The sequence below is a fragment of the Lagopus muta genome, chromosome 5 (genome assembly GCF_023343835.1).
Source record: "Lagopus muta isolate bLagMut1 chromosome 5, bLagMut1 primary, whole genome shotgun sequence".
Classification (NCBI taxonomy): Eukaryota; Metazoa; Chordata; class Aves; order Galliformes; family Phasianidae; genus Lagopus; species Lagopus muta.
This window is the reverse complement of record NC_064437.1, coordinates 65,578,937-65,591,583: the sequence shown is the minus strand read 5'-3', so window position 1 is coordinate 65,591,583 and position 12,647 is coordinate 65,578,937. Positions and strand designations below refer to the sequence as shown.

The 12,647-nt window shown below is 47.2% G+C and overlaps 1 protein-coding gene across 7 annotated transcripts in view; it reads right to left on the bottom strand.

The window, feature by feature from the left end:
- INPP5A (inositol polyphosphate-5-phosphatase A) overlaps positions 1-12,647 on the bottom strand; it is a 210,061-nt gene that overhangs the window by 133,364 nt on the left and 64,050 nt on the right. For all 7 annotated transcript variants that reach the window (XM_048944013.1, XM_048944017.1, XM_048944018.1 and 4 more), the window contains one exon: positions 12,297-12,384. In XM_048944013.1, coding sequence (XP_048799970.1) covers positions 12,297-12,384 — 88 coding nt within the window. The remainder of the gene's footprint in view (positions 1-12,296; positions 12,385-12,647) is intronic.

Genomic DNA, 12,647 nt, shown 5'->3' with positions numbered 1-12,647 from the left:
ACTAAGGCTATAAGCATAATATAATTAGAGTGCATACAACTGCAGAAAGAGAAAAGTATTCACTCAAGCCCTGAAGAAACCTGGACTTCACAATAACCTGGAGTCTACGTGAGACACAAGTCTGGATGACAGCATCTTCAAACCTATTCTCGAGTTTCTGCTGCTGTGCAAAGAAATTCCTTCTTCCTTCACATATATGTACATAATCAAAACATTCTGCAGGAAACAAACTGGAAAGAGTTAGAGGTGTGAGAACAGAAGGACCACCTGGATCCCACAGCAAGCACAGCCCTACACATGGAGGGTGCTGCTCTACCAGCACCAGCTCTGCTAAAGGCAGCTGACTGGATAAGCGTGACACGAGGACACGGCTTGTGACCGCAATCACAGAGGGAAGGAATCCCAGTTACATCTCTCTCCTCAGCATCAGAACCAACCCCAGACAGACCACAGCTGCCAGAACTCGTAACCTATGTTTGTATTTCCTCCTGCCACATACACCTCAGGTATCAAACACGCACACAGCAGCCTCTCGCTTGCCAGAAGACGAGCAGAGGTACCAGCAGGAAGTGATCCTTGCTCCTCTGCCCAGCAGTGAGCCTAGGACAAATGCACACCTTGGGCACAGGCCTAAACTAAGCGCAGCAGATCTACATCTAATTCAGCAGTTCAGATGAGAGCGCAACGCAAAGGCTTCCCACTGATGCTATGGGAAGCAACTGCAGAGAAGCTGGTATACTGTAAATTCCCTTACTGGTAAAGCAATGCTAACTGCAGTTGTCTCCCTTCCCCTCCAGTCTTGGCTTTTATTTTTGTATGATGTTAACGTTTCAGTTCTGTATTTGGAGGAAATACTGTTTTTCAATTCTAGAAGTATAATTACAATGCAAGGAATACCCATTGGATACCCAGAATGCCATAACACCTTGCAGAAGTTAATCAGTGCCTTGTTTTCCTCACACCTTAAACCCTTCCCCTGCAAACACAAACTATCGATGTATTATCTGTTTGCACGTGCCATATTAACTATGGGATTAGACTGCAGCCTTGGTTGAGAAGTGCCATGTCAAAAGAAGACATTAATACGATCTGATAGCACTCGTATTCGTGCACATGCATCTCAGTGGGGGATTTGGGGGTACTGATACCATTCAATGCCAACATTAAAAACAAAACAAAGTGAAAACACCAGGCACTGCATGCTAGAGATACAAAAGATTCGGATGCAACCGAGGTATTTCTTCTCTTTCACAGGACAGACACATCACCCGAGCAGGATCTAAAGCTGGCACACTTTACTTACTCACTGCTTGCTAGCGACTGGTTTTCACATTCTTACCTGACAATCAGCACCAAAGAGACAGGCGGCTTTAAAGGGATCTATCATTAGATTAACTGTTACTTAAAACAAAACTCTACATAAAAGAAGTCATAAGTAAGAGTGATATTTGAACGTAGGATTTATAACCACAGTTACTTTCTCAGCTGAATGAACCAATAGAGAGGTGCTCCACCTGTTTTGGAGGCACTGTTAGCAACGTGAGATATTCCAGGCTCTGGGCTGTTGTGCCCAAGATTGCTAAGCCATTACCATAATTAGCTGAGACAGACATTAATTCCTGTTCCCTCTCACCTCCTGCCGAACTTTTACACATTGAAATTCACATTTACTTTATCTTCTCCCATTTGTATTTACTATATTTCCCTGTTAGTCATTTGTTTCTGACATTCTCATTCATTACCCATCTCCATATTACGTCCTTCTGCTCTAACTCTCCTAACTGCCCCCGTTTAAGTGGTCAAATCTCCACCTATGAAGCTTTAACAGGAATTCTACCCAACCTCCTGGCTGTTCCTGGGCAGCCCCATTTCCCATCTCTCTGCATGTACAGCAGTGCTCTTCTAGCCTGCTCTGTGGAGACGTCAGCAGACAAAGCACACACCTGGTTTTTGCAGGGGTATCTGTACTCACATATTGCCACAAAAATGTTAAAAACATGCTGAAATGTGAAAAAACGCACAACCAAGAAGAGTCAAGCTGAAAGAACAACAACACAAAAAGGCCATGTGCTCCATATGCATTTGTGAGTGCCACGTGCAAATCTACTGTCATCAGCAGGGAGAGAATCCTGATCAGGAGTCTCTGGTTTATGAAGGATCTGTGGACAACCTGGGAGTAATGCCTGTCAGCTCCAGAACCAGCATTCAGGGCGATGCTGGTTCATTCACAAAACAGAACACATAGTTTTTTCCTCTAAGCAATCCTCCGTTTAATGGTGGGGGAGCGGAAAGAATAAAATGAAGCCAACCCCAAACTGCTTTTTAGTTCAGCAGTGCATAAACAAGAAAGGAACTGCTAACAATAGATCTCTTCCCAGCTCACACTGCCACCACTCACCTTTGGAAATCTGGTATTCGACAGTGTGAAAAATCTACCATTCATTTATTTGTCAATTACTCAGGACCAAATTACTGCCCTATGTTCAGGTAAGGAGAACTAAAACAACAGAGACGCTCCTGATGCAGGGAGCCACTCGGGACAGCAGGATCTGAAACCATCCGGCCAGAAGCAGCCACAGATCTCAGCCAAACTTCATGAGGAAAAACCAACTGCTTTTGTCAAAGTGAACAGAATCCACGTTTCCATCTTTTTCTCTTTTGTTTTATGATTTGGGTGTTGGACAAATCAACCAGAAAATATTCCGTGTGACGTTTCATTGCTTAACGCTTCACCGGTGCAGTAAAACAAGACAACTGCTGAAATTACAGGAAAATAAATTTGTAATTTCTTCCTCATTTAGCCATTTTTGAAGCTTGTGTATAGAAAAGTCATTAGTGTATGTCCTCTATCGATGTTCCAAGCCTTTCAAGGAATAAGTGATGTTTTTTCTATACTCCTCCATGCGGCCAGTTAAATTAGACACATTATTTCTGCGCTGTTAGAAAACACTGATCAATAGACACTTGGAAAGCCCTCTAAAACTAAGTGGAAACACTTCCTCAGTGTCAAAGGGTTCTGGTTTGGGTTTGTACATCGCAAACATTGTTAAGTTTAACAGAGTAGCAAGCGTGAGTCTGAGGCGTTTTAATAATAGCATCAGCAGCACGGGAAGGGAATTTCCTCGCAGAGCCGTACGGCACTCGCTGTGTGTTTGCCACCATCAGTGCCGCAGCCCGCGGGCGCCGGGTGGCTGTGAGCTGCCCCTGGAGCATCACTGCCACCTGCACCAACTGCCACCTGCAGCGCCTGTGGGTTCAGCCCAGCTCAACTCCAAGAGCCGTGCATTTCATTCACCTCGTCTTTACCCCTGGAAGATGGGCTGCTTTCTGCCTTTTCACATCGGCAGCAATAATTTAAGACGATGGCAGTAAAATGCAGTAAGGAGCTTTTTCTCCTACCCGCTTGTTTTTAATCGCAAAACCTAAGGTGCGTTTCCAAGCGTTTCTGAAGTGTGAAACTGGGAAGCTTTGCATTGAAACCAAATCGCCGCAGGAAGGGAGTGGGCAGGCACACAGACCGCTTTCTTTTCAGCGATGAGTACGGCATTATAAGGCTATTCCAAACATTAATAAACCCATTAGTTTATATCAGTAGATAGCATTCATAGTATTTTTCTCGAGAGTCACGCTGATCTTATTTAAGAATTAAGTCAACGGCTCAAGCAAACGCATTAGCGAGTTCCTTAAATAGCATTTTATAATTCCTTGTGTCATTGTTTTCGCATTTTCCGACCTCGCCTCCTTTCCTGCCGCTCGGGGCCGCTCCCAGCCCAGCACCCGCCCCGCACAGACGCCGCTCGCCCTCCTCGGCAGCGCCGGACCGCAACGGTGGCCGCACCGCCGTCCGTGCCCGCCGCGCACACGGCAACGCGCCCTCGTGCCGAGCCCGTTAACGCTCCGTTCATCCGGCAACGGCGACAAACCTAACGACCGCGTCCCCGAAGGAACGCTCTGCAGGACTCGGCCAGCTCACAGTAAGGCAGGTCCTGCGCTCTCGCCCTCGCCGCCGCCCGAAGCGCGGCACTTCGCCGCGGCTCTGCCCGGCCCCGCCCGCAGCCCCGGCGCCCACGGACGGGCGGATGACGGCGGGTACGGCCGGGGCTCCGCCCGCCCCCACGGAGCTCTCGGCCGCCGCCGGCCCCGGGCTCGGCCGCAACTCTGCCCGCCCCGCGGCGGCCTCGGCTGGAGCGGAGCTGCTCAGAGCCGGGCGCGGAGCTCCCCGGCACGGCCGCCGCGTCCACAGGAACGGAAAACGCTCAGCACTACCAGGACATTCCCAGCAGCCGCGCTTGCCTCACAAGTCCTCGCCGTTCGCATTCAACAAAACGGTGCGTCAGACGACTATATTCACTCGTGGAGACGCTAGATTGAAGAGAATAAATCCCGCACAATACGAAGTACAACAAAAGGAAAGAAACGGACACAAACAGAACTGCAAACAGCGGGCAGCAACACCACGCTGCGCCTCAGCAGTAGCTCCGAGCTGCCAACAGCACAGGCAGCTATTGAAAGACATTGAAAGGAATGCAGGTGCAGAGATGAACTATTTTTCGTGTATGCCCTATGCCAATCAACAGCCCCTTCTGTAACTGCTCACACAAATGATTCCGAGAAAACACAACAGGTAAACGTGCAGCAAGGCAGAGACAAACCAACACAGCACTCCCGCACCAAGCAGAGCCGCTCTGCCGGCTCCCTGCCGACCCTGAATAGCTGCACAGAACCGCAGGAGCAGAGTGCATCGCAGGGCTCCTTCAGAGCACGAGGGCAGTAAGGGGCCACAGAAAGTCTGACCACGGCTTTTTAGATCCCACATCACCCACGCTATTCCCCTTGCACAGCCCCCAAACACTCCTGCTTCCCTGCAGGACAGTGAGGACGAGCACTGCTGATGCAGGACAGGAATTCCCATCCCACCCTGCCACAGCCTGCATGCCCAAACAAAACTGGCAGGAGCAAGCCACGGCAGAGCACTGCTGGGTGATGGAGGTCCCTCCACCCCGGCAGGGCCTAGGCCCCAGTGGACTGCAGCACACAGCCACTCGGTGCTACGCAGGCACTCCTGAGGAGCTCCAGCTTCCACGGAGCCCCGCAGAGTCGGGCACAGGGCCGGGTGCTGTGCCCACAGCTGCTCCATGCTGGGAGCCCCCTGCAGAACCAGACGGAAGCAGCAGCAGCAGCAAGCACAGCCTGGCAGCACAAGCCAAAGAACTGCAGCACGTCCTGCCTGCGTGGCAGACACTGTTCTTAAAAATCAGTTTCTTTATCCCCTCCTTCTCAACTGCAGTCCATAGTTTTTCAATTATTGTTTTATTAATTCCTCAAAGATAATCAATTTCCCCTCATGCTCAGATACTGCAGCCCGTAAGTATTGCAACATTTTTTTAGATGTATGGATTTCTACACTAAGTGTGTCATTTGAAGACAATTGCAGTCCCACATTCTTTAAAACACATACAGGCTGCCGCACGACTGCCGTACCAATACCAAGCATAAAATCCTCAGGACACAGAAAATGGAATTCCATGTAAACTACGCAGTCACAGCTAAATAACAGCACGAATGGTTCTGCATATAAAACGCTACCACGTAACCTGCTTTCTCAGCACCAGCACGTGTGCAAACAGCAGACATTGACCCAAGGTGGCATCATTCAGCTTCTGATCTATGAAGTTTTCCTTTGTTTGCCATTATTCCACCCCTTTCAAGTGCACAGAAGCATCAGAAAACAGGAAGAAAAGGAACTGTGACATTCCTCACAGGAACTCCGTAGGCATCTTACAGCTTAGCTGCAAGAAAATAAAGCAATTTTAAAAGCGCAGGAGAAACATCACGCAAGGAGGGAAGCAATGGCACGGAGGAGCGCTGCCGGCCCCACCGCCCTCGGGGAAAAAAAAAAAAAAAAAAAAGCTAATGAAACGGTGAAAGTTTGCGATGCGGGGTTAGAAACCTCCCAGCGCCGCACTTAACCACCGGCCCTCACAAAGCCGGCAGGCCGCAGCGCCCCGCGGCACAGAGGGAACTGAGCGCTCCCACATCGCCCCCGCGCGGCCGCGCCGGGCACTGCAGCACTCCGCGCCCCGCCGGCCTACGGCTGCATTCTGCATCTCACTTCTACCGCGCACGGCTCACCGGCAGGCAGCTCCGTGCACACAGCTTAAGCAGCTGCACAGCCGCCCGCCCGGCTCCTCCCGCAGCACCACCTCCCCTTACAGCCCCACTCCCGTGCCTCTCCCTCCACACACGGCAACTACGCCTGTCGCCGTGCTGCTGTCCTCCCCCTCACCGCACTGTGGAAGCGCTGCCAGACAAGCAGTACCCTGCTGAAATAGTCAAACCTTGTAAAAGCAAATAAGCCCAGGCCTTCTGAAGAACCAGATGGCAAGCCCCGGTGCCATGAAAGGAGCACCTGGCTCCCCTTAAAGCACTGAGATGAGCAAGGAGCACAGCTGAGTGCCACAAACCACGAGGCTGCGACTGCACAGCACGGGACGTGCGAGGAGATCACGGTGCTATTGGTTAAGACTAGGAATGAACTCCCATTTCTTTAGCCTGGCATACTTTTCCAGAAATATCACTATGAAAGGCAAACTCAAAAATCAAGTTAAATTCAAAGGAATCATAGAATCATAGAATTCATTCTATGATTCTATGATTCTAAATTCAAAGGAAAGGAGAAAAGAAAAGGAAATGAGAAGAGGCTCACGTAAGCAACAGGAATATTCAAACTGTGACTGCAATCAAAGGTAACCATTGGCTGAAAGCATTCTCTAAAACCCCCTGTTTGGCAGAAGTGCCACAGAACAGCACAGCAGTGCCAGAACTCCCCACAGCCCTGAAAGCTGCATTCTTCTCGACAGACACTGCAGGGGACCCGGTGTGCTCGATGCGTGTTCACAACGTGCTCTCAAGGCAAAGCGCTGTACTTCAAACGCTGCCTCTTAAAAACTCAGCCTGCCCAAACCTCCCTCAACAGCAAGGCACGAGTTAACAAAGCAAACCAGACCTCCAGCACCACCTCCTGGAGAAAATCTGCATTTCTGCAAACGCAAAGTTCCTCAAAAATTGTTAATGGAAAAACGGTCTGAGAACTAATGAGGCATGTGAATTCCCCCTATATTCGATTCAATTATGTCTCTCTTCCTAAATCATCTTTTTTTATTTAACAAAACTCTAAACTGCCACATCTAATAAGCTCAGAAGAATCAGCGTACCCTATTCATTTCTGGGAACAAGCCGATATTTTCTAAGACCCATTAATAACTATGACAGGATTTATGTACCAGATAAATTCAATTCAATTTCCTTTTTCAATTAATGGCCAATTATTCGAACTCAGCTCAACCAAAAATATTACTCAAGTATCATTAATCTAACAAAAATTAACTTTACTATTCTCTTGGTAATGAGGTGACACTATTCTTTTAGTAATGAGGTGATATAATTTTAAGATAAAATTATGCATTTTAATAAAATGTTGTCTGCCTTAATTTTCAGAACCACTGCTTGCCAGTAGAGCTGAGCTGCACTAAATCAGGTTACTATCATTATGGTGGAGGATTTCAGCAGAGCTCCCTCTTTAGACGCTACCTGAGGACACCCAATGCTTCGTTTTAGCCAAAGTTAGAAGTTATTTTATATTAGAAAAAATGATTAGTACATGGAGTCAAATACAACCAGACAAAAATATTCACAGCCATATTCTGGGCATGATGTGTAAATAGGCATGTACAAACTTACATAGGCCAAGAGAAAGTGTCCATTTTTTTTTAATAAGACTATAAAGTACCAGGGCCTGAAATGAAAGGTTTACAAGAAGCTGCAAACTGCACTATCAAGTTGTTTGGGGACCTGAACATCTCTGGCTGATATACGAGGCAGTTTTGTCCGTGCTGGTTTGCGTTCAGACTTCAGTCACAGCAGGAATGCCACCAGGGCTGCCTACATGGTTAATTGGGAGCTTCTGGGAAACGATCCTTACCCGCGCAGAAGCTGTCACCCATATCTCATTCATAACTGTTGGGAGCTCTTAGCTCTGCCTCTGTCATGTTCCCAGTGCCGAGATGCATTAGCTCTAATGCAGCAGCTTTCTGCCAGACCAATCTTCAGGTCACATTACAGTTTTATAAAACCACACGCTGCTGAAGCACAGTGTGACAGACTGGTTTGCACACATGTGCTGCCCGCTCTCTACAGCCAGGTCTGCTCAGCATGGCCCCGAAGCTCAGGTGCAGCCCCCCGCCAGCATCACCCCTGCACGTCCCTGGGTGCTTTTTCTGTTTTGGTGCGCACTAAGCAATTTTTGAGAAGAAATTCCCAGCAGCTTCAATCCATCACCATGGGAAACCCAACCCAACCAAGCAGCCCTGCTCTCCCCATCATGACACCCCCCACCCCCAGCCTGTTTTACACTGGACTCAATGTGCAGGACCGCAGATGACAAATGCCTGCCACCAGGTTCTTTCTGCATCTGGAACAAACCTTTTGGATCCCTACTACACACTAAGTTATTAGTCTCTAAAATCAAATCACTCTGCAAGAGACACTTGGATATCACAGTCTATTGTTTACGTCACAGAACTCCTGTAAAAAACACACACACCCTGCTTCCCCTCACTGCAACAGAGGCTGTTTGTCGAAGGAATAGACCGTGGAAAAACATTTTCTCACCGTCAGTCCCAGTGCAGCCAAGCTATGCAACTGTGAGCAGCAAAACCAGATGGAGCTTTGCAGGAGCCAAGCCAAGGAAAGCCTCACAGAAGAAACACTGCCAAAACTGCTAGAAAAAGGAATACTAGAGCCATGGGGTAAAGGCTAGCCAAACTGCAGCAACTTGGGCTTCTCCCCTTCTAAAGAAAACAGCATCATACAACAATGTATGCAATGAGTGTTTATATTTCAGAGAGAGAGGTAATAATATAATTACAAAGCCAGTGTATGCTGCCAATTCCATGCCGAAGAAGGGATGGAAAATAGCCCACAGAAGTTAAGGACTTTTGCAATCAAAGAGAACTAATGAGGAAGCAGGGACATGCAAAACACAGTGAGCCAAGTCACATGGGTAAGACTGAAACTTTACCCTAAATGGACACAGCACAACGGTGAAATCCCCATTCATAGAGTCATCCAGACCACATGTTCCACACACAAAACTGCAGGCAGCTCACACACTGCGGTTCAGTGTGTGAAAATCATCTCTATGAATTTCTGATTTAGATCACATGTTCTGATCTATGCATGAAACTGTGAACATCAAGTGCCACAAGATGACTATTTGAAGCCTAAAGGTTACGAGGGTCAGCACCAAGGTGCATCCCCATCCTTTCTTCTATAGGCTTCCTGGCTTTGACTCCAAGCCATTGCTACTGGAAAACCAGTAAGGAAAGCATAAAATACTGCTCTACCATGAAGTATTATTATACAATACAAACAAATCCTCTCTCATTCCTTCTTCTCTTCCTTCTTCCACATTGAACTGATTCAATTCTAAAAGGTTTTTTAAAGATTACAAAGAATGATTTAGAAAAAATAAGCCAGAAATATCTTCCTAGGGGCTCACCTTTATTATTTCAACATGCTTTTGAAAATTTCTGCTTAAGAACTAGAATTCAAAACACTCATACTGCTTCACTATGTCTGTAAAGAGGCAAAAAAATCACCAAATAAATTATACACCACCTCTACTAGTTACACTTGCAAGAACTGCTTTCCTTCTTGAGCTATAGCACACAAGAGCTGGCCCAGCTGCCTTCCAGAGCTGCTCTCTTCCAGGCAGGCGCCCCACTCCCCACTGCAGACATCGTACCACCATGCAACTGTTCATTACTTCCCAGTACTTCAGATACTTGTAGGTTATCAGCCGTGATTCTACATTTACTACTGTGCAAATAAGAGACCCTCAATCTGAGGGCTCCTATGAGAAATACTCTTCTCCCTGTGATCTTCTCCATTTGAGACTGACTGAACCATTTCCCTCAGCACTGCTGTACTGACAGGTGTAGCATTATCAACAAACAGCATGCATTGCTCCACAAGTTCTGTTTTGTATCTTTAACAGATTTAGTAATCAGTTCAACTGACAGAGATTTCATCAAACAGACTAACCAAGCAAATTTGTTTGTTATTTTCATTACAAATAATGGTACAGTCTTTATTTTTTCTTCCCTTATTGACTGAATTTTTGACCAAGTTTTTTTTCCAGTAAGGGCTAGCTGCAGTCAATACACCATGAGAGGAAAAAGATACGCAAGGAAACGCTTGTGACAGGAAAGGGGGAGTTACAGAAGTGGATGGGAAATCCCACAAAGAAGCACAGCATCTGGAAAAAGCTGCCAGTATGTGAGAAAAAGAAACAGCATTATTTCTTCAGTATTTCAGTACAAGAAAGACATTGAGATTTTGGAAAGGGTCCAGAGGAGGGCGACTAAGATGATCAGGGGGCTGGAGCACCTCCCCTATGAGGACAGGCTGAGGGAGTTGGGCTTGTTCAGCCGGGAGAAGAGAAGGCTGCGGGGTGACCTCATTGCAGCCTATCAATACCTGAAGGGAACCTACACCCAGGAGGGGAGTAAACTCTTCAAAAGGGCTGACAACAGCAGGACTAGGGGAAATGGTTTTAAGTTGAAGGAGGGAAGATTTAGGTTGGATGTTAGGGGGAAGTTCTTTACTAGGAGAGTGGTTAGGCCCTGGAACGGGCTGCCCAGGGAGGTTGTGGATGCCCCGTCCTTGGACGTGTTTAAGGCCAAGTTGGACGGGGTCCTGGGCAACCTGATCTGAATGTGTATGTTTGGTGGCCCTGCTAGGCAGGGGGGTTGGAACTACATGATCCTTGGGGTCCCTTCCAACCCGGGTGATTCTGTGATTCTTAAATTCAGAGCTTAATAAAATGCAGAGCTCTCCATAGAACCAGCAGCACACGCACTGTCCAGACTGCTGTCAAACACTTTAAGAAACTTTTTATCCACCACAGAGGCATCAAAACAAGCACACCTCCAGTGATGTACAGTAACTTCAATACCATGAAGAACCATGACCGTCTTTTAAGAGAAAGCTATAGGTGCTTCACTACAGGGCGCAATGATCTTCTGTACAGTGCTTCCCTCGTTCAGGATACTGACGATCATCCCCTTCCTCACATCCCCAGCACAGCTGAGGTTGGAAGGAACCCCAGAAGGCCACGAGGCCCAACCCCCACGATGAGCGACCGCGGTTTCACAGGGCTTTGCCGGCACAGCTCTGAGCAACCACAGCGCAATTCTGCACTATTGCTCTGCACCCACCAGGGCTTCCTACACAGTCTTAATGCTCCTGACACATCTGTCCCTCTAAGATTCAGTAAAGCCAGTAGTGCTGGTTTTCCTCCTCTCTGTTAAAGAAGAGAAAAAAAATCTCAACATTCCTCCTCCAGTTTCAGCTTCCCTGGGCTCTCAGCCACAGTCACTCAAAAATGAATAAATACAAAACTTCCCAGGCCCTATTCACCTAAGCCACATGCAGCTGTGCTGGGATTTGTGTGCATATGGGGGACACTGGCTCGACCGAGCACTGTGCCCATGCTGCTACTTTTGTCCCCTACCCTTCTGTCACTTGCTTTGGCTCCGGATGTGGAAGCTGAGCCCCTGCAAACATTGGCTGAAAACGTTCAGGGGAAAAGGAAGCTGCTGTCCTGGACAGAAGGAAGACAGAGGACTGAAGGACTACTAAACCACTAAAGGACTGTTCATTCTTGTACAGTCTAGCAGTAATTACCTACATAGAACAGTAGGTCTACCCACATGCTGGACAGTCCTAGCAATGACCTTACAATCACCTGCTCTTTATAAAAGAAGTGACAAACATCATTCATGTACCAGTGGAAACTCATGCTACAATTCTCGCAAACCCCCACCCAGGACAGTCTGCCAACAAGCACTAAGGATTCTTAACAGAAATTTTGACTGCTGGCAGCCCCACTCCCCAGCTGGTCAGACCTGGCACCACTCCAGGCTGTCAGATGGTCAAACAGCTTCTTAAAGAGAAAGTAATTCTCATTTAACAAGAAGATTGTTAGAGAAAAAAAGAATCACTTTAAATGAAAGGCTTTGGGAATTCCAGTATTTGACTTTTCAGTGGATGCACTTCTGTGAAAGCAGCATTTGTATATTTTACAAACTAATGCCTTAGCACAGAATAACTTCGTAAAGATGTAATCCTCATCACATTAGAAACAGCTCACATACACACACACCAACCAGAAGAACCCAAACAGTTTAACAGAAATTAACCACCTGTTGAACTTATTTAATAAAGAAATTTACCGTAAAATGCTCCTGTGATTTATAGTTCTCATCCAGGTAAACTCGAGCCCTGTTGTAGTCTTTCATCGCATCACTTGATAACAACTCTCTAAAAGATAAAGAAAAAATGGAAAATGAGGGGACATGCAAACATTCCACATTAACTCAGCATCATTCTCTGCACCGAAATGTCATCATTAACCAGAAGAGGACCATGAAGATGATCCGAGGGCTGCACCACTTCCCTACAAGGCCGGGCTGACACAGCTGGGATTCTTCAGTCTGCAGAAGAGAAAGCAGCAGGGAGACCTTCTAGCAGCCTTCCAGTGCCCGAAGGGACTTCTTATAAGGACAGGTAGTGACAGGACAAGG